Genomic DNA, 23,296 nt, shown 5'->3' with positions numbered 1-23,296 from the left:
AGCACACTAAACCTTCATGAACAAGATGAGAGGACTCTCAGAAGGTTAAGGAGAGCTGAAAGAGGAAAAAATATTGTTGGAGAAGAGGAATCTGAAGAAGAATTTCATGAGATGGAGGAACATTCAACTAATCCACCAGGAGGAGCAAACAACAACAATGAAAATCCTCCTCAGAGGAGAGTTTTGGCTTCCTATACCTTTGCCAATCCTAGACATTGTGGAAGCAGCATCTTGGCTCCAAATGTCAATGCAAATAATTTTGAACTCAAGCCACAACTCATCACTTTGGTTCAGAATAATTGCTCTTTTGGTGGAGGATCACTTGAAGACCCACATCAACACTTATCCACCTTCCTGAGGATATGCAACACTGTCAAAACCAATGGAGTACCCCCTGACAGCTACAAATTGATGCTGTTCCCATTCTCTCTCAGGGACAAGGCTACACAATGGTTGGAATCATTTCCAAGAGACAGCATCAACAACTGGGATGACTTGGTAACCAAGTTCCTTGCCAAGTTTTACCCACCACAGAGGGTGATAAGGTTGAAGGCTGAGGTACAAACATTCACACAAATGGAGAATGAACCCATCTATGAGGCATGGGAGAGGTACAAAGCTCTAGTCAGAAAATGCCCTTCCAACATGTTCAATGAATGGGAGAAGCTGCAAAACTTCTATGAAGGCTTAACACTGAAGTCTCAGGAATCCTTGGATCACTCAGCTGGAGGTTCCTTGCAGCTCATGAAAACTGCAGAGGAGGCTCAAGAACTTATTGATATGGTGGCCAACAATCAATACTTCTTTGCTCATCAAAGAAGCCGCCAACCATCACAAAGAAGAGGAGTAATGGAGCTAGAAGGAGTAGATTCAATCCTGGCTCAAAACAAACTAATGCAGCAGCAAATTCAACAACAATTTGAGCAAATGACCAAGAGGATTGACAACCTTCAAGTTGCAGCAGTCAACACTAGCCAACCATCAACCACATGGGGACAAAATGAAGAAGTTCAAGAAGAGCCACAGCAAGAACAAGTTCAGTATATGCATTCTAATTCAAATGAAGTTTATGGTGATACATACAACCCCTCATGGAAGAATCACCCCAACCTCAGATGGGGAGACACTCAAAACCACCAACAACCATGGCAGAGGAACTCAAACCAAAACAACCCAAGACACAATCAAAATTTCAACCAGCATCAAACCAACCAAAACACCTACAGGAAACCTCAAAACAACTACCCCAACCCCAACCAGTACCAATCCACTAATCAAAATTCCTATCATCCACCAACCACATCTCATAACCCACCACAAACACCACCTGAACCCCAAAGAATCACCAACTTGGAATCTATGATAGAGAAAATGATGAAACTCCAAGAAATGACAAACAAAAACCATGAGGCATCCATAAAGAACCTAGAAAGGCAGATCGGGCAAATTTCCAAGCAAATGACTGTTGAGAGACCTTCAAGCTCATTGCCTAGTGACACAATCCCAAATCCCAAGGAGGAGTGCAAGGCAATACAATTGAGAAGTGGGAGAATATTGATGAACAACAACACTCCAAAGAAACAAAAAGAAAGCATCAAAGAACCAACAGAGGAAGAGAAGCAAACAAAAGCAGATCAAGCTAAGGAGCAAAGTGTGGTGCCAACCAAAAACAATGAGAAACTCAAAGAACAGGAGAACCAGCCACATAGCTCAAAGGAAAAGACTCAAGGAAAGCAGCAGGTCGAAAAGCATCTCACACCTCCACTACCATATCCTCAGAGATTCAACAAGGAGGTTAAGGACCAACATTTCCATAAGTTCCTTGAGACCTTCAAGAAGCTGGAAATCAATATTCCTCTAGCTGAAGCACTTGAGCAAATGCCTTTATATGCCAAGTTCTTGAAGGACCTTATCAATAAGAAGAGAAGTTGGCTTGAGAAGGAAACCATATTACTGACAGAGGAATGCAGTGCTGTGATTCAGCGGGGCATTCCCCCAAAACTCAAGGATCCGGGTGGCTTTGTAGTGTCATGCACCATTGGAAAAACAATCCTCAACAAAGCTCTCTGTGACCTTGGTGCCAGCATCAATTTAATGCCTCTCTCAATGATGAGAAAACTTGATATAGAAGAGCTCAAACCCACCAGGATGTCATTAGTTATGGCTGACAGATCCATTAAGACACCCAATGGAATTGTGGAAAATCTGTTGGTGAAGATTGGGGAATTCATCTTCCCAGCAGATTTTGTGATTTTGGATACTGAAGAGGAAGGAAGTGACTCAATCATTTTGGGGAGGCCGTTCTTACACACAGCAAGAGCCATCATCGATGTAGAAAAAGGAGAAATGGTCTTCAGGGTCCATAATGAACAAATGATCATAAATGTTTTCAAGTCAATGCAAAATAGCCCTGAGCAAGAGGATTATGTAAAAGTGGATATGATAGAGAGTTTGGTGGAAGAAATGCTGGAAGAAAGTTCTCAAGAGCAAGAAGGAGATCAAAGTGCAATAGAAGAACAAGTAGCCGAGACCTTCACAAGCAAAGAGGTGAAACCAAGCAAGAAAGAAGAGGTGCAAAAGCAAGAACTGAAGCCATTACCCTCTCATCTCAAATATGCATTTCTTGGCACTTCAGAAAGCCTCCCAGTGATCATCAACTCGTCCTTGACAAAGAAAGAAGAAGGAGAGCTTCTTGATGTTCTCAGAACTCACAAGGATGCCTTAGGATGGACTATTGATGACCTGAAAGGCATCAGCCCCACAGTCTGCATGCATAAGATTCTTTTGGTGGACAATTCCAAAGCAGTGATTCAACCTCAAAGAAGACTCAACCCTGCAATGAAGGAGGTTGTCCAGAAGGAAGTGATGAAATTATGGAATGCAGGAATCATATACCCTATTTCCGATAGCTCGTGGATAAGCCCAGTCCAAGTGGTACCAAAGAAAGGAGGAATGACAGTCATTATTAATGAGAAAAATGAACTCATTCCAACTAGAACTGTGACAGGGTGGAGGATGTGTATTGACTATAGAAGGTTGAATGATGCCACACGCAAAGATCACTTCCCACTTCCTTTCATTGATCAAATGCTTGAAAGGTTGGCTGGCCATGCTTATTATTGCTTCTTGGATGGATATTCTGGGTGTAATCAGATAGTGGTGGACCCAAAGGACCAAGAAAAGACTTCATTCACATGCCCAGTTGGAGTTTTTGCTTATAGAAGAATGCCATTCGGATTGTGCAATGCCCCAGCCACTTTTCAAAGGTGTATGCTTTCCATTTTCTCAGATATGGTTGAAAAATTCTTGGAGGTTTTTATGGATGATTTCTCTGTTTTTGGTGATAGTTTTAATGCTTGCTTAAACCATCTAACTCTTGTCTTGAAACGATGCCAAGAAACTAATTTGGTTTTGAACTGGGAGAAGTGCCATTTCATGGTACCTGAGGGGATTGTTCTTGGGCATAAAGTTTCAAGAAAAGGGATAGAGGTTGATAAGGCAAAGGTTGAGATAATAGAAAAACTCCCTCCACCAACTAATGTGAAATCTGTTAGAAGTTTCTTGGGGCATGCAGGATTTTATAGAAGGTTTATCAAAGATTTTTCTAAAATAGCCAAACCTTTGAGCAACCTTTTGATGATTGATCAACCTTTTGTTTTTGATAAAGAGTGCCAGCATGCTTTTGAAACTTTAAAACAGAAACTCACAACAGCACCAATTATCACACCTCCGGATTGGAATTCGCCATTTGAACTCATGTGTGATGCAAGTGAGATTGCCATTGGTGCTGTACTTGGACAGAAGAAGGGAAACTTGCATCATGTCATATATTATGCAAGTAAAGTATTAAATGAAGCTCAAAAAATTTACACTACAACAGAGAAGGAATTGTTGGCTGTAGTCTATGCATTTGATAAGTTTAGATCATACTTGATAGGGTCTAAAATTGTGGTTTATACTGATCATGCTGCTCTCAAGTATTTGATGTCAAAGCAGGACGCCAAACCAAGACTCATCAGGTGGATTCTACTCTTACAAGAATTTGACATTGAAGTGAGGGACAGGAAAGGCACCGAAAATCTAGTTGCTGATCATTTGTCAAGGCTGCCACTAGAAACAATCCAAACGGCTTCACTACCTGTGAATGAAAGCTTCCCAGATGAACACCTTATGCTGATCCAACAAACACCATGGTTTGCCGATATAGCTAACTACAAAGTGGGAAGGAAGATACCTCAAGAATTCACTAAGCAACAAGTGAAGAAGCTGATCAATGAATCAAAGAAGTTCTTGTGGGATGAACCTTATTTGTTCAAAAGGTGTTCTGATGGAATAATTAGAAGATGTGCCCCTGAGAGTGAAATGCAAGACATATTATGGCATTGCCATGGCTCTACATATGGTGGACATTTTGGTCCAGAAAGAACAGCAGCAAAGATACTACAAAGTGGGTTCTATTGGCCAACCATTTTCAAAGATGCCAGGGAGTTTGTCCACCAATGCAATGAATGCCAAAGAGCAGGAGGATTAACAAAAAGGAATGAGATGCCACAGAACTTCATTTTGGAAGTGGAATTGTTTGATCTATGGGGCATTGATTTCATGGGACCCTTTCCATCCTCTTATTCATTCAAATATATCTTGGTGGCAGTGGAATATGTTTCAAAATGGGTGGAAGCCATAGCCACAACTACCTGTGATGCACAAATTGTTCTTCAATTCCTAAAGAAGCACATCTTTACTAGATTTGGAGTACCCAAGGGTCTCATCAGCGATGGTGGTGGTCATTTTTGCAATAGACAAATGGAGAAACTTCTCCACAAATATGGAGTTATTCATAAGGTAGCCACACCATATCATCCTCAAACTAATGGACAGGCAGAATTGGCAAACAGGGAATTGAAGAAGATCCTAGAAAAGACAGTTGGTAGCACAAGAAAGGATTGGGCTCGGAAGTTGGAAGATGCACTCTGGGCATACCGAACAGCCTTCAAAACTCCCATTGGGAAGTCCCCATTTCAATTGCTATATGGTAAATCTTGTCATCTCCCTGTAGAGCTCGAGCACAAGGCCTTTTGGGCCACCAAACTTCTAAATCTGGATTCTGAAGCAGCAGGAGAGAAAAGATTGTTGCAGCTGAATGAGCTAGATGAGTTTAGGCTAGAAGCCTATGAAAATGCCAAGATATACAAGGAAAAAGCCAAAAGATGGCATGACAGGAAGATTTTGAAGAAAGAGTTCAAACCTGGACAACAAGTTCTCTTGTATAACTCACGGCTCAAGATATTCCCTGGCAAGCTTAAGTCTAAATGGACAGGTCCATACTTGGTGACTAAGGTCTTTCCTTATGGGAGTATTGAATTGCTAGATGAAGCAACAAAGAATCGGTTTACAGCAAATGGACATAGAGCAAAGCTATACCTAGGAGGGCAATGGAACAAAGAAGCAGAGGTTCAGAGCCTAAATCCCCCTTGAAGCAAAAACAGAAGATGTCAAGCTAATGACAATAAAAGAGCGCTTGTTGGGAGGCAACCCAACCTGAGGTAGTTTTCTTTCCTAACTATTTTAATAAAAAGATTGAGTAGTTTTATATGTAGTGCAAAGAGCTAAGTTTGGTGTTGCACACCAAAACAATTTAAGTGAGAATGAAAGATTTTAAGTTTGGTGTCCCACCAAAATCTCATTTAAAAGCACATTCTAACTCCCTGCATAAAGATTTGCTAGCTCCGAGCAATCAGATAAACTATTCAGCCATTGTTTGTTTTCTAGTCTTTAGTTTTACTACTTTTAGCAAAGACAAAAAGGATTCCACATATGGTTAATCTGATGCAAGGGAAATAGTGGCAAGGGACTAAGTTTGGTGTTCACACACCAAAGTAAGTTCAAGAGGCCATAACCAATCTTTGCATACTAACCTGCTACCTAAAGGCTTGAGAAGCAAGCAACTTTTGATGAGTATGCAGGAAATTAGCCACCATTTGAAGACATTGTGCATTATGACTAAAAAGGGGCATAACAGGAGGAAGAACAAACAAGCTGCAAACTAACAGGTTGTATTTACACTTGTTTCTTGCTATTGAGAAATGTTCTAATTTAGGAGTTCTAGTATGTCTTGCTAATGTGTTCTTTTAATACAAGAGGAATTGGTCTCTACAATAAATAAGCTAGTCTAAGAGTATGCTTGTGTGTTTACTTTCACTTAACCAAGAAGAATGTCTGTCCCCTGCATCTTTAATTCAATAAAAGAAATGTTTGAATGTGAAATGAGATTATTCATTGTTAGAAAGAAGTAGAATAATAGTAAGTGGTGGTATGTGTGTGATTGTATAAAAACTCACTTTAGTGAATAAAGGGCTAGGATGTCTTTTTCGAAGCATAAAGTGACTTGCTGTCTATGAATCTCAATAAAGAAAATCCTTGGTTCAAAAGAAAAACAAAAAGAAAGAAAGAAAAGAAATAGCCAAAAGATGGCAGAACCAAAGAAAATAAAAAAAAGAAACAAGGCTAGACACCAATAGCTTGAACCTCCACAAATATATGCCTGTGGTGTCTGTGTATTAGGATCTGCTTGGACTACTAAGCTCTTTGGAGTGCTTCAACACTCGGTGACATGGATTAACTAATCCGGGATCATCAGCTGAAAATCCACTATCAAGAGCAACCTAACTACAAGACATTTAGTAACCAAAACAAAAGGTGCTGGGCATCAATGTTTAAGAGGAAAGGTGAGCCAAGTGTCCATGGTGAATAATGTGTCAAGTATGCAGAAAAGAAGATGAACTTGTTACACATGACACTCAAATAAAGCTTTGAACAAAGTAAATAGCCAAGGATGAAGAAATAATGAGAGGGCATAGCAGTAGGGTGCTTGAAACTTGAAGGAGACTTTCTAAGCCTAAGAATCAATAAGGAGTGAGCATTGCATATCCACACAAAATCCCATGAACTTCCAAATAACTTTCTGCTAGCATGAACATTCTCTTCCACTTCATTCTTTCTTCTTAATAACTCATTTCTTGCTTGGGGACAAGCAAGCTTTAAGTTTGGTGTTGTGATGACAAGTCATCTTAGCCTAGTTTCACTAGTCTTTTTCTTTTAATTTCACTTAGATTATGCACTTTCTTGAGGCTTAAGCAAGCTAAGTTAGGTAGATTTTCATGCTTCCTTTGATTAAACCAACCATATATGATTTAATGCAAATTCATGAGGTTTGATGCCATAATTGGTGCATATTAGGATAGAATGATCATCTCATGATTTCAAGCATAGCTTTGATGTGTTTGGTTGATTTATGATAGGTGAAGAAAGCTTGGAAAAGGATTGAAGTGAGAAGGAATGGCTAGAAGCTAAGATGAGACAATGAATTAAGGGAGATTGAACCAGGAACAAATGAAGTTGGAATTGAAGTTAGCCCCAACGTTAGCCCCTAACTTGGAGGCTAACGTTGGGAACTAAAATTGCTCCCAGAGGTTAGCCACGTTAGCGCCAACGTTAGCCCCTAACTTGGAGGCTAACGTTGGCATGAGAAATTGCTCCCAGGGGTTAGCCACGTTAGCGCCAACGTTAGCCCCTAACTTGGAGGCTAACGTTGGCATTTGAATTGTTTCCCATGGGTGTGCAACGTTAGCGCCAACGTTAGCCCCTAACTTGGAGGCTAACGTTGGCGCCATTCCAACATGAAGCAAGGCCAACGTTAGGGACAAAGTTAGCCCCCTAACGTTGGCCCAAACGTGAAGTGCAGAGAATGGGGTTTGCTGCTAAAAAAAGTTAGCCATGAAGTTAGCCCCTAACTTTGAGGCTAACTTTAAAAACCCAACTTTGCAAAACTCACATCCGGTTCAATTGATTCACTTGGGTCTCTTTCCAAATTTCAAGAGCAATCAACCAAGGCCTCCTTCAACCCAATTCCATCAAGAGCAAAGGCCCAAACCAAGGCTTGAAGATCAATTGAAGAAGGTGTATAAATAGGCTAGAATTCAATTTGTTTGGGGAGTTCTCTTTTTAGAATTTTGCTGAGAGCTTTCCTTGAGTTTTGAGTTATAGAGTGATCTTTAGTTTCTTGTTTCGGGGGAAGGAGAAGTCCATTCTCTTCCTCTTAGCTTTCAATTTCAATTACACTTGTCTGGGATCTTGGGTTGGAGAATTGAAGGAATTCTGTTTCAATCTCACCTTAGATCTCTCTTTTGATTTACTGTTTAATTGAATTTAGCTTCCTGTTAATTGCTCTTCTTCTATTTCCCTTGCAATCTACAATTTCCTGGCTATTGTTCTTGTTGGATCTAGGAAGGGCATTGAGATCTAGACTCAGTTTTCTAGTCTCTGGGTCCTGAGATCCAATTCTCACATTTTAAATTTTCTGCTCTTGCTTTACTTATTCATTTACCTTTCTGTTTTAACTACGATCTAATCCCAATTCCCAATTATCCTTCTGTTCGATGCAATTTTACTTTTCCTTGTTTAATTTCTGCAAATCCAACTCCCAATTCCCTTTACAATTTAAGTCATTTACATTTCCAGCACTTTAAGATTTTGCAATTTACATTACTTGCTCTTTAAGTTTCTGCCATTTAATTTCTTGTTCTTTAAGATTCAGCAATTTACTCATTGCTCTCTTTACTTTCAATGCAATTTAAATTCTGCAACTCAATCAACCAAATCTTGATTCGCTTGACTAATTCAACCACTAAACTAAAATTGCTCAATCCTTCAATCCCTGTGGGATCGACCTCACACCCGTGAATTTTTATTACTTGATGCGACCCGGTATACTTGCCGGTTAGATTGGTGTTATTTTTGGGAGAGATTCTTGTCTCAACCTAAAATATCCCATCAGACAGCATCTGCAGTTCTGTCTCTGCCTCTGGATTAGACTTTTCCTCCATCTTCTCAATTTCAGGCAGAAAATATCTAAAATTTTATAAAAACATACAAACTCATAGTAAAATCTAAAAATATGAATTTTACACTAAAACTTATGAAAATATAATAAAACTTAAACAAAACATGCTAAAAACTATATAAAAATAATGCCAAAAAGCGTATAAAATATCCGCTCATCAACGGGTATCTGCTAGAGTCGCTCCCAAAGCCATGTTAGCTTGAGGGAGAAAAACTCCTTCCTCTGTGCTCCCTACTGCTGAACCACAAGAGGATTGGCACCAAGTAGCCGCTCCACCAACTCCCAGCTCTCCGTCGTATACCATGTGTGAAAATTGCGAAAACACCCATCTATTGGCTCTCCATGCACCCATAACCCGAGGTGGTATGTGACGTCCTATAGGGTGATGGTGTACTCATTCCTTGGTAGATGAAAAGTGTGTGTCTTCGGATGCCAATGCTCCACAAATGCTGTGATCAGGGAGTTATCAAATACAAAATTTTTGAGAGGCACCGTATCGCCAAAGCTAGCCTCCCTCAAATAAAGGATAGTAGCATCCGGTGGAGTAAGTGTGTGACTCACTCACCTAAAAAAAAACAACCGAGGCCTCTGATAAAAAATGAAAAATTGATTAAAAAATTTATAAAACTATAAAGCTAGATTAATTAACACCAAATTATACTCCCAATTAACAGTCACAAAAGAAATTAACTTAAATAAAAAACATCAACTTAATTAATTAATAACTTTATTAATACACATGTACTTAATAAATAACTTCATTTAAATAAAAATATTGTACTAAATAATTAATAACTAAGATACTACACAACTAGTTAATTAATAACTAAATCGATAAAGAACTAAAAATAAATTTGACAAATGAGTAGAAATATTTATTTAATAGATTAACTTAAATAAAAATGTTTACTTAATTAATTAATAACTTTATTAGTAAACATGTATATTTAATTTAAATAAAAAATCATATTAAATAATTAATAACCAAAATATCACACATCTATTGTATTAATAACTAAATTAACAAGTAAGTAGAAACAAATTCGATAAATGAGTTAAAATATTTACTTAGTAAATTAATAAACATTAAGTTAGTTAATAACTAAATTAATAAATATTAAGTTAATAAATAAATTTAAATTACTAAAAACAAACTTTATCAACTATACATTCATCTATCTAACATGTTTTGTACACTAATTCTATAAAAAAATATTTTAACTATGGCTTCATTCATACATATTCTAACATAAATAAAAAGACAACAACACTAACCTCGAAGTTGGCTGTCCCTGCATTGTGTCATATCGCATTCAGGCAATTAATGTCCAGATCATGTATATATGTGTGTGTCATGCTCATCTAATAAGTCGATAATATAGTTAGAAGAGGGTAGAAGTTGGAGAAAATTTGAAGAAATAGATGAAAAACAACTCCAAATGATATTGTAAACGAATTGTATATATAAGCCGTGTTTAGTCTTATCTCGTTTATAGAAGAAATAAAACTGCACGTATCTTATTTACATTCTAAATGAGATAAAGTCCTTACACAACTTATATGTAAATGTAATACGGTTATGCCGTTTCGTACTTTATCTCGTTTACAGTATAAACGAAATATATGTAGTCTTATTTCGTTTACACGATAAAAAATAAGGTGCGTTTTTATAAAATTTCTATAAATTACATATTTTAATAAATAAAATATTTATTTTATTTATTTAAAAAATAATCCGTCAAGGAGGTCTTCCCATTTACTTAGATTTATATATGTAATTTATTAATATCATATATGATAAATCTATAACTACAGTGGAATACAATTAAAAATTATATGAATATATAATTAATCCATACAACTCTATTCTTATACGAATATCAAAATCGTTTTGTGTATAAATAATATTATTGTATCTTCTATTCAAATATATTATTAGGATTTAAATTTTTTAAATTTTGAATTTAATTTTAGAAGATAAGATATGACCTATCACTATTTATTTTATAAATAAGACTAAAAAAATATATAAAAAAATATTTAATCATAAAAATTTTATTTTATCTTTTAAAATAAAAATCTAAAATTAAAAAAATCCAAATTCACATCATTAACGTTAAAGTAACGATTTTAGACCAAGAAGATCGATAACATTTTACATGTTTCTTATCCTATATCTGTAAATTAGATTCAAATATATCCTTAGCTTACCACAAATTTTAGATTAGAATATAGGATAATAAATTTATTTTTAAAATTAATAAAGTCAATAAAAAATGATATTATCCGGGACAGATTTATTCACAAGGGAGTGGCCAAGTGCCCCAGTAAAATTTTAAACTTTCTTGAATAGTTTTTAATAAAAAAATTCATTTGCCCCACTAAAATTATTATAAAAATTAAAACGTTCTTGAATAGTTTATAATAAAGTTATTATAAAAATTATTTTACTAAAATTAACTCTACTAATATATAAAATTATTGTATTAATTAATCCCAAATTAAAAAAATTATCTTATTAAACTTATTTTAATATTAAACTAAAATTATTATAAAAAAATTAAAAGTCAAAATAAATTACACCTTTATAATTACTCTAATTATCTCAGCTTCCCAAGTCCCTAGCTCTTGGTTTATGTTTTATTCTTTTTTAATTTTTAATTCTATCTATTAGATTTTTTTATTTAATTTTATTATTTGTTAGTCAACTACTTTATATTAGATATATGTTTTGACCAAGGTTACGATACCAGACCAATCAAAGAATAAGTAGAATATCTGGTTTATTGGTTTAATAATTTGACTGAAATTTAATTAGAGTTTAATCGGTTTTATTAAATATTAAGTAAAAATATTAAAAATTAAATATATAATTTTAAATATTTAAAAAAACATCAATCATCAATAAAATTATTTTAAAAATTTTAACAAAATACCATTAACTATCATCCATCAAAATTTAAAAGAAGTAAAATAGTAGAATAAAATTAGTTCAGATTCATTGAAATCAACCATCAACAATTATTCCAATTTCATAATAATTATAGAAACCAAAAACTTAACACACTGAAATTTGTGTGATCTACTATTATAGTATGAAGAGATCCACTGAGTGAAAAGTCCAAAAAGAAACCATAGAGGTCTTGATTTATTGGAATGTCAATATAAGACAAAGTTGTAATATGGAAGATCTCTGGAGAAAATGTTCCTATCAATCCAAAGTGCCACATGCTCAATTCTTGGAGGAGAGGCAGTAACAACAAAGCATTGAACTATTCATGTCAAAAGATAGTGAAAGATAAGAGTAACCAAGTATGTAAGTTGAAAAATCTCTATTGGAATTGTCCCAGAAAATCAGCATGTGACAAGTTTAAATAAGTCAAGTTCTCCAATTAACAGAGAGGAAGCAACAACATTATTCTCCCGAGTTCTCATAGATAATGAGCAATCTTCATCAATCAGCAACAAAAATATAAAATAAGAAAATATTTAAAAATAATTTTTTATAATTTAAAAATAAAAAAATCAAAGAATCCAAAAACAAAAAAAATTAAATAATTAATCCAAATTCAGCAATCATATCATCACCACCAATTCTAACTCAAAACACAAAAAAAAAAAAGCAACTCACCCCAAATTAGAACACAACAAACAGAGGAAGAAACAGCAACTAAAAAATTAAATTTCAAATTTTAGTAACTCATAAAAATTAACAAAATAAAAACAACTATAAATTGAAGCAAACATAAATTTAAATCCAAAATTATATCAAAACTCTATTCAGCATTATAAAATTAACAAAATAAAAAACTGAAGAACTAAAGAATTCTGCCAAAATTCCTATAATTAAAATATACAATTTTAAAAAAATAAAATTTTAAATTATTTATTATTATTTTAAATTATTATTTTAATTTATTAGTCAAATAATTCAAAGATTAATAATATTTCATAATAACATAATATAATTATAAAAATTATTATTATATTATATATATTTTGTTTTCATTATCAAAATTTTTTAAATTTGTTGCTGATGTTATTAATTAAAAATAAAAATATTATTTATATATTAAAATTAACCACTAAAAAATACATATTTTATATTTTAATATATTTAAATAATTAATTAATTTTAATATACACTTAACATAATTAATTAAAAATTACAATATTACTCCCCTAAAATATTTACAATTAGTATTTAGTAAGCAAACATGCTGGTGTTGGTGGGTTGAGTTTAAAATCCGAGACAAAGCCGCAGTATTACAAGGAAGATGAAATACGCCAGAAAAAGCAAGAGACAACACACATGGTAGCTTGGGGCGCGTGAGACATTGGTCAATGGCCTTGGTTACGAAGACACGTGGCGTTAATGAACAGGTAGAGAGACTTAGAGACTAATTGATAACTGTGTTAGTCCCGTGTGCCTGACAACTCGACAAAAAGACAATTTTAGCCCCTCTACTTTTTTTAGCCAACAAAAAACCTAAATTTTTAGTCATTCGATTATGAATTTAACTTATTAATTCATAAATAACTTCCTTGCAATTCCCCCAAATTAAAAAGTTTATATAACCCCAACTCTAAACTGCAGCTTCAAACCTCGTCACAATCGAAAACTCTCTCCAGTATCCACATACATTGTGTCATTGTGGTATATACATATATATGCTCTGTTGATGATTGCTCCACTTCCATCTCAGGATTCAAATTCAATCATTGTTTATTAAACTCGGACAAGTACGTCCTTTAATTTGATCTCTCTCTCTCTCTCTCTCTCTCTCTCTCTCTCTCTCTCTCTCTCTCTCTCTCTCTGTATATATATATATATATATATATATATATATATATATATATATATATATATATATTTTGCTGGTTTATTGTATCATCTGAAAGCAATTGTTCTTCGTTGGTTTGCTTGCTTTATAGGTGGTTTTCGTGCACCTTAGTGGGCACATTACATACAAATTTAATCTAATATGTGGAAATTATTAATTTAACTCGAAGGGAAATCTGGAATCTTTGATGTGATTGTGACATCAAATAATGAAAACGAGGGTGTAACTGGGTTTTGAATTTTTGATATTCTTTTCAATCTTAATTGGCCATTAGAATTCAGAATTTCTCATGTTCTCGCGCTTTATAATGCTTCAATAGACACTATTCTGATCGCAACTAATTGTGATTACTGTGTGTCCTATCATACATGCTTCGAACAATTTCTTCTGCACTTCCTTCTTTAAGTTCTTTCTATAATATCTATAGATCACTGTGCAGTTTGTGTACAATGAGAATGTCTTTTTATCTGGACTTGAAAGTTGAAACTTGTTACCAGATAACTGATGTTGTATCTCTAGTTTTGTTTGATTTTGAAACTGTCTAGTTATATCAGGACAAGCCATGATTTTTAAACTTTTGTTGTATGCTACTGTATTTTCTCATTCCCATAAACACTAAATTTTTTGATATTATCAAATTCAGAACTTTTTTGGTGGATGATAGATTAATGTACCCAGTATATATTTGTAGAATTAATGAAGTTAGTTAATATCATTACAAAAAAACTCGTATAAGAAGTAATTTGTAATCTCAAATTAAATTTTTTATATATGAGAAAACTCTATTCTGCTGATACATATATAATTGATTTTCTATGTACAGTAGGAGCTTGTGGGGAGTTTAGAGACATAGATACACAATGGGTTATGCCAACGGGCAAGCTAGTTATGTTAATGGAGAATCTACTTCAAATAGGAAACAACAACCTCTCTTTTCTTTTGGATTGATTACTGATGTCCAATATGCAGACATTCCAGATGGTCGATCGTTTCTTGGTGTTCCTCGGTACTATAGGCATAGCATTCTTGTATTGCAAAGAGCAGTTAAAGAATGGAACAATCACCAGAGGCATAATTTTGTGATAAATTTTGGAGACATTGTTGATGGATATTGTCCGAAAGATCAGTCTCTCAAAACGGTAAAGAAAATTGTTCATGAGTTTGAGAACTTCAAGGGACCCGTGTATCACTTGATTGGCAATCATTGCCTATACAATCTCCCTCGCAGTCAGTTGCTTCCGTTGTTGAGGATTCAGAGCGATAAAGGCCACGGTTACTATGATTTCTCGCCCATGCCAGAGTATAGGTTCGTTGTTCTCGATGGATATGACATCAGCGCCATTGGTTGGCCCAAGGATCATCCAAGAACATTAGAGGCCTTAAAATTCTTGCAGGCAAAGAATCCGAACGAGGACAAGAACAGTCCAATGGGTTTGGTTGGGCTTGAGAGAAGGTTCCTCATGTTCAATGGGGGTGTTGGAGAGGAGCAAATGAAATGGTTGGACCGCGTCCTTGAAGATTCAACAAGATTGAAACAGAAAGTTGTGGTCTGCTGCCATCTTCCTCTGCATCCCGGCGCATCGTCGAAGGAGGCACTGTTATGGAATTATGACGAAGTAATGAACTTAATACATAGATACAATTGTGTGAAGCTATGTATAGCAGGACATGATCACAAAGGTGGATACTCAATTGATTCACATGGCGTACACCATAAAGTTCTTGAAGCTGCATTGGAGTGTCCTCCTGGGACAGATGCATTTGGATATGCTGATGTTTATGATGACAGAATATCGCTTCATGGCACTGATAGAATGAAGAGTGTAGATATGTACTTTAATCCTAAGGCAGATTTGTGATCAAAAGATTGTTTGGTTGGTTCATGAGTCTACAAAGTTCTGCTGAAGAGAAAATATTCAGCAAGCACTAACATAAATGGCGGTTTTGTCAGAAATGATCTGCTTTAACAAATTTTGATTATTCTTGTAAAATTGTTAGCAGGCTTTGTTCCAGATATATATAAATATATATATTCAATGATAAACTTCCTCTTGTTTCTTAGTGCAGTTATTTTTCATTACTATAAAAATTAAGTAAATAATAAATAAAATTCAATCTAAATCTGCGAATTCAACTGCTTTCAGCTTACTTCACTCCAGGTGGCTTAGCTCTCATTGCAAGCTAATACTACATTTTTGGAGTTGAGTTTGGCTTTCATGATGTACCACTCACCTAGATGCAATCCTAGACATTAAATTGTGTTATTACACTTTCTATTTCTTTTTATTTGTCATTGCTACATTTACATAAATATATACCAAAATACTATATTTATGGAAAAAAGAGAACAAAAGGAGTTAGATATCAGTCTTCCTTAAACCCAAAAAAAAAAAAAAAAAAACACACAACTTTCGGAAGAGTTCATCGTGCTTCACGCGATACCCTCATGATTATTTATTAATCATTATGGAATTAATGATCCAATTTTATAATTCATACACCAAAGAGATAGTTTACTTATTCAACAATAACTATAAATCTCCATATCTTCATAATTTCCCCTCTCTAATTCTGCTTGCTCTGTTTTAATAACTCAGCATGAACTTAACATAGGTACATTTTTTTTAAAAAAAATTATAGCAGCAAGCGCTTATGTTGTGACATACACCATACAGCAAGAACACAAAAGAAAGAAAACAAAGCTACGTGTCTTTTCCAGTACTTTTACCTAGTAGCATGCATCTTCAGTTGAGACTTGATATCCTATCAATCACTTGGAAACCTTACCCTTCCTCTTCTCGATGTAGAAGAACACAAAGAGTGACATCACCGAGAAAACACTGAAGCAAATTGAGCATATATCAAGGGACGCGTGGCGCCCGCTGATTGCTTGGATCTCAAACAAGTTTGTTGTCTTCTTAGCATCAGTGGTCTGACCGTAAGCAACTTCAGCGTCATTAGAATCAAACGCGTAGGCGCGTACGAAGTACGTGGCGGTGGGCACGTCGCGCTCGATCACCCACTCGAAACGATTAACGGTCTTGTTGGAAGCGTCGTAGGGTTTGGCCAGGATCTTGTGCTGGCACGTTTTGTCCCTTGAGAGGTCGTCCTCCGTCTTCCTCCACGCGCGGTCTTTCTGGCTGATTGGCGCGTAGCACAGCTTCACCTTAACGGTCTGATATGCAGAGTCTGTCCCGGCTGGTAAGGTCTTGTTAAGACCCCATGTCACTGTTATTTTGTCTATTCCAGCTTTCAAAACTGCCAAATTGGAAACAGCCGATAAATAACTATTATAAATTCACTGAATTTCGATTATAATATAGTTGTGCAATTTACACCTAGTATGCATTAACTAATTTTAATTTCGTTGTTGTTTATTGATAACAGAAAATACTAAAAACAAATAATGAAACTAATCAGGTCCTTTTATTTGGTGACCTAATTATACAAGATATGCAAAATTTGGGTTTGGTTCGGAGAAGTTAAGATTAATGATGATGGAATTTGGCACGTGAGTTGTGGTTTTGTTACCTTGTCCTTTCTTGGGGGAAGCGGTGACATCAAGGGTTTTCTTCAAGGAAGAGAAGTGACCTTTGCCATAACAAATTCCGGCTAAGCAGCAAAGGACAAGTAGTGATGCTACCACAACCAATCTTGATGCCATTGTTGCAAAGGTTAGAAAAGTCAACTTTGTGAGAGAGTGAGTTAAAGAGAGAGAGCGCACGGCCGAATCAAATTAATTGGAAATTATGTAATTTGGAATCTGAGTGGGACGCATGAGTTTTAAGCCTTTTATACAAGGCCCGGTCCTATAAAATATTAGGAAATCGATAAATATGTATTAGGAATATAAATTGAGTTTTTATCAACCATAGCCACGAAAAGTCCAAGCCCAAAAATTTTAAATTTTATTAATACTACTTGAGTTGTTTTTGGACAAAAATAGTGGAAGTTTCAAACAGTCAAGTGGTAGATATGGCCCTTGAGCTTGTTAAAAGGGCCAATTCATACTGAGATCTGAGAAGCAACTCCTAATTTATATGTTGACTTTTTTTTTTCTTCTAAAATATGCATGACACATGAGATGTTAACAATCTTAGCGCAAGTGTATTTAGTTATATTAGTTATTGTATTAGTTACGGGTAAGTTGATTCAGTTCCTTTCGTTTCCTTTTTTAACATGAAACTCCACATTTTTTTTCATTTTTTTTAAAAATAGCGAAAAATAAAAAATGAAAAATAAACCTCCTCATAATATAACTAGATAATCCTAACTATAAACTATTATACTCTAGGTGTGGAAGAAAAAAAGTGATGTAAATGATCTTGTAGAAAAAGTGACATACTGACATTAGTAACTTCAAATGGTTAGACACGCGAGTTTACATATTACGACTTTAAATAATTTTAATAAAATAAAATTATATATATATTTTTGGTAATATTAAAAAAATAAAAAATTATCAAAATTTATTTTAGTTAATATTTATTATAATAATTAATAAATATTAAATAAAATAAATTCTAACTGATTTGGATTAAATTTCTAGCCAGCATATAGTGCGTCAGAAATTTAATAATTTGTTTTACTCTATAATATATATGATCGGAGTTTAATACTCTATACATGTAGGGAGTATCTTTTAGCCCTTTCATTTAGTATATATTCTTATGTCCCATTATGTCTGGGAAAGGACAATCAGATAAGAAATACGTAGCGTATTGGAAACTGGAATGCATATCCATACAATTTTGGAAAAGCCACACAATGACCCAACCCTGATACTTACTACCTAATGCTAACCCATAGTTTAAATGTATGTTAAACCTCAATATTCAAATAACATAACTCCATTATTGTTATTATTACACGCTTTTAATGTCGCAAACTCAATATATATTATAGTTCGTTGACACTTGTGTATTTACAATTTGGTCTCATCATTCTGAAATCTGAATTATTGTTCAAGTAAAAAAAAGTTCCAATAAACTTTCGTTATAATTTTATCCAGAGGTATTAAGATATGAATGATTAATGGTTGATGATGCATTTGCTCATCATCGTTGACTTGTCCTCTTTTTTTTGGTGTTTTAGTGGATGGTTTGTCCTTTTAATTTTCTTTTCACTCTGCCAAAAAGAAAAAATTCCGAACTAAGTTGAACATAACTCATCTATGTGGCTAAATTATATCTAATTTTATATTAAAGAAATTAAGTAATCCATGATTCGTTGGTCATACGATGTCCCGTAATTTCCGTACTCCAGGTCTCTTAATTTATAATTTGTCTTCAATTAACAAAATATTGGAGCTCATTATTCTCTTTTACCTAGTACATATTTCCTTTTTTTTTGTTTAATCTCCAAGAATATAAATTTGATATATTTTTTTCTTTCTATCAATAAACTACAAAAAGGTATATAAAAATACGGGCCTGCCCTACACATACAAGCAAAAAGGCCCTACAAGTTTTACAAGTTTCCAACCCACACATCATTCACACGCGCACTCATCTCACTTTGAATGGAGCGTAAATTACACGCGTCCCACTCAAATGGTTTCTCTTCGCAAATAGCGCTCCTTAATGGCGCACTCTTCTACTTCTCCAACCCGTTCAAAAAAAACACAAACCGTCTATTTTCGAGCAACATTCCAAACTGCAGAGATAGCACTTGTCGCGAAGATCAGAACTCTCCATCAACACAACGTAGAACTCTCGATCAAGAATCTCAAGAAAAAACGAAGTTATAATACTCAAGGTACGTTATGTTACTATTTCACTCATATTCTATATTTTCCAGATTTCGAAAACGAAGAACTAGGTTTTACTGTTCTTCTACATTCTTCTAGGTTTTACTGTTCTTGTTCCAAGTCTCATTTTACAGTTTTTAATATTCTACTTGTTCTACGTTTTACTGTTATTTTTGGTTCTAGGTTATAGTGTTCTTCTTAGTTGTTCTAGGTATTACTATAGTTGTTTTTCTAGTTCTTCTGGTAATTGATTGTTTGGAATATAATGCGTAATTTGCTGGGTGTATATGGAGTAACTTGTTGGGTGTATATCACATACTTTGTTGGGTGTATATTTCTGAACTGATATATTGTAATATATTCAACAATTGCACTGTTCTAATAGTTGATTGTCCATGGGTGTATATTACTTGACCTTGTAATGTTGCTTGTCCTTGTATATTAATACTTGTTTGAGTGATATCTGACTAATATCTATGGGTGTATCTGATTCATATCTATGGGTGTATCTTATTTATATCCTTGGGTGTATCTTGCTGATATCTATGAGTGTATTTTTCTGAACTAATATACTGTAATATATATTCAACAGTTGCACTGTTCTAATATTTGATTGTCCATGGGTGTATATTACTTGACCTTGTAATGTTGCTTGCCCTTGTATATTAATGCATGTTTGAGTGATATCTGACTGATATCTATGTATCAGACTCATATCTATGGGTGTATCTTATTTATATCCTTGGGTGTATCTTGCTGATATCTATGGGTGTATTTTTCTGAACTGATATACTGTAATATATATTCAACAGTTTCACTGTTCTAATATTTGATTGTCCATGGGTGTATATTGCCTGACCTTGTAATGTTGCTTGCCCTTGTATATTAATGCATGTTTGAGTGATATCTGACTGATATCTATGGGTGTATCTGACTCATATCTATGGGTGTATCTTATTTATATCATTGGGTGTATCTTGCTGATATATATGAGTGTATTTTTTATTTCAGAAAAAATGGCAGCCAGAAACCAAGTTGGAAGAAATGTAAGTGTGCTTAGATGAAATAAATGTCAGCTAGGTAAATGTGTTTAAAAAGTAAATAACTCTGTATTACATTTCTCAATTAACATGGTTGATTAAACATAATATTCTTTTTAACTATAGGACGAGGTGGACCACTTTAGAGTGGAATATGCTTCCAGGATTCTATTCCATGACATGAATCTAGACAAAGCTGAAGCCATTAGGAAAAGTAATGCAATAAGACTGTCCAAGTCATCCTCGTTTTTATTGAGTCCATATTGTCAGATAGATTCTGAGGATATTGACACTGTTTAATGTAAATGTTATATAGTCCTGTAACAAATTGAACACATGCTATAAAAATTTTTCAATTATAGTTCTGTTTATTGTAAAATTTCTTTCAATAATTAAAATCTCTCTGTTGTATTCAAAATGTATGAATTACAGGTACTATAATATGAAAGAAAAAATCAAACCAAATATACATCCATAACTTGCCATTTTTTACACCCAAAGAACGTTGAATATACACCAAAAAATTTATCCCCCTGATGCTTTATCACTAAAACCCTAAACACGAAACACTTAAAACCTAAACCCTAACCCGTACCCTGTAAACCATAAAACCCTAAACCCTAATACCCAAAACCCTTAAACCATTGTAAAAAAAATAAACAGTATTTTATAACATAGAGATCTTTTGCGTGCTTCTCATCCCTATCCAGAAGTGGTGATCCAGATAGATTGGAACCCATATATGACGGTCTTCATAGAGATCTGCAGAATACACCCAAACACAAACTATAAATACACCCGAAGAAAATTAAATTTACACCTCTGCTGCAGATTTTAAACAAACATTACCTAAAAATCACTTGTTGTCCACAAGACCAAAATTCAGCAGAAATTCATTCCAATTCCTATCAAATGAGTCTTTACTATCAGAGTTCCAAACAACTTCGCTCATTTCTTGTTCAATTTCTGCATGTCCCTTGTACCCGTTTAATTTGCTTGGAATCTTCTTCATGATGTGCTAAATACACCAACGGTGAATTGTTGTTGGCATACAGGCCTCTAAAGCCCTTTGCATTGATGCGCATTGATCGGCGAAAAACCCTTTCGGAGCATTTCCTCCCATGCAACGAAACCAACATTGAAATAACCATTTGAATGATTCAATTTCTTTGTTTTTCATCAAAGAGCATCCAAGAAGTGTTGACTGACCGTGGTGATTCACCCCGACAAAAGAACCACAAACCAAATTATACCTGAAACAAATTACCATAGTGCAGAATGGAAAATCATTACGTACACCCAACAAATGCTTTGTATACACCCAAAAAACACCCAATATACATCTCTGTGGCAGATTCATAAAACACATTAATTTAGAATCATAAAAAGGGACAATTTATTACCTGTTTGTATTGTATGTGGTGTCAAATGAAATAACATCTCCGAAATACTAGTTTCTGTAAAATTTTCTAGCATCTTCAAGGGTGGTAAAGGTCATTCCAATCTTCAGAATAAACTGGTCATCAACAACAGAGAGAGGCTGCAGAATACACCATGTCAAAAACTATAAATACACCCAATCATTGGTAATATAATACACCCGAACGGCACCAACTCAACCAAAATGACAATAAAAGCCATAAGCTGTAAATACACAGGCTGCAGAATACACCATGATGAAAACTAAAAACACACCCAATCATGTCTCATATAATACACCCGAACGACAACAACTCAGCTAAAATAACAGAAAAAGTCATAAATGTAAATACACCCACACTACCGAAACAAATACACCCAAAGAAAGCTCTGATCTACACCCGAGCGTCTGCTATAAATTTCAGATAATCAATCAAATACATTACTTTCAATCCACAGATTTATGTTGACGCGTTAGTCTCACAGTCAATGTTCACGAATTATTCAGCTACACAATGCTATACAAATTACTGCAACAAAATTCAGAGTAAACGTATGTAAATCAAACCTCAGGAACTTCGTTAGATTCAAATCCATAATCCACTTTCCCCTGATTCAGCTGAGAATCTGAGGTTGAATCATCCATTATCTTCAAAACGAATCCAAACTTTGATTTCAGTAAACAAAAATCGATAGAAAACGAAGCTAGAGTTAGAAAGAGAGAAGAATAATAAGAAGAAGAACGAGAAGAAGAAGAACGAGAAGAAGAACGAAGAAGAAAACAAATCTAGAAATAAAGAGAGAAGAACGAGAAGAAGAAGAACGATAAGGAGAACGAAGAAGGAAACAAATCTTTTAAATTTGGTAGTTACATATACGCGGGATCTTTATATAGCGCGTGTATTGGACGTAGGGCATGCAACGCGTTTTGTGGGTTTATTGCTTAATGAACTTGTAAAGCATACAAGTCCTAATGGCTTGTATGTAGAGCTTTTCTGATAAAAATATGGGTAAAACACTTAAATAAATCATAGCGATGCAAATATTAATTTTTATTATAATAATAAAAAATTATAACATGTTAAAATAGAGTACTTAAATACTATTATATAATATAAAAAATATACTAAAAAAATATAAAAAAATTAAATATATTTAAAAGATAATATTATAATTTAATATCATATTTTTATAATAATTATCTATCTAAAAGTGAGTTTAACTAATATTATCCAAACAATATTTATATTATTAAAATTAATTTTAGTATAAAATTCTCAAAACATAAATTAATTTCAACTCTTATTTATGTACGTTTGCACCATAGAATTAACATAAATCCATT

At 34.2% G+C, this 23,296-nt stretch overlaps 2 protein-coding genes across 3 annotated transcripts; one reads left to right on the top strand and one right to left on the bottom strand.

The window, feature by feature from the left end:
• The first annotated feature begins 13,429 nt into the window (after positions 1-13,429).
• On the top strand, positions 13,430-15,788 carry LOC130980682 (manganese-dependent ADP-ribose/CDP-alcohol diphosphatase-like). Of its 2 annotated transcripts, none has more exons than XM_057904339.1 (2): positions 13,430-13,642; positions 14,567-15,788. In XM_057904339.1, exon 2 carries the CDS (start codon positions 14,604-14,606, stop codon positions 15,600-15,602), a length of 999 nt encoding a protein of 332 aa, XP_057760322.1. In that variant the 5' UTR covers positions 13,430-13,642; positions 14,567-14,603; the 3' UTR covers positions 15,603-15,788. The 2 variants fall into 2 exon arrangements, with proteins under 2 accessions (XP_057760322.1, XP_057760328.1); XM_057904345.1 differs by having other exon boundaries at positions 13,498-13,642; positions 14,570-15,788.
• Positions 15,789-16,152: 364 nt separating this feature from the next.
• Positions 16,153-17,520, bottom strand: LOC130980696 (high-affinity nitrate transporter 3.1). Its single transcript, XM_057904352.1, has 2 exons — positions 17,275-17,520; positions 16,153-17,001 (listed from the first exon to the last, which is right to left on the bottom strand). Exons 1-2 carry the CDS (start codon positions 17,405-17,407, stop codon positions 16,514-16,516), a joined length of 621 nt encoding a protein of 206 aa, XP_057760335.1. The 5' UTR covers positions 17,408-17,520; the 3' UTR covers positions 16,153-16,513.
• Between the last annotated feature and the right edge of the window lie 5,776 nt (positions 17,521-23,296).

This window comes from Arachis stenosperma, chromosome 1 (genome assembly GCF_014773155.1).
Source record: "Arachis stenosperma cultivar V10309 chromosome 1, arast.V10309.gnm1.PFL2, whole genome shotgun sequence".
Lineage (NCBI taxonomy): Eukaryota > Viridiplantae > Streptophyta > Magnoliopsida > Fabales > Fabaceae > Arachis > Arachis stenosperma.
This window is presented reverse-complemented; position numbering and strand designations above follow the sequence as displayed.

Bases quoted from the DNA above. Each gene is read 5' to 3' on its own strand.
- LOC130980682 (XM_057904339.1), top strand. From the start codon at position 14,604: ATGGGTTATGCCAACGGGCAAGCTAGTTATGTTAATGGAGAATCTACT.
- LOC130980696 (XM_057904352.1), bottom strand. From the start codon at position 17,407: ATGGCATCAAGATTGGTTGTGGTAGCATCACTACTTGTCCTTTGCTGC. The intron at 17,002-17,274 runs GTAACAAAACCA...CCAATTTGGCAG, and splicing joins TTCCCCCAAGAAAGGACAAG to TTTTGAAAGCTGGAATAGAC.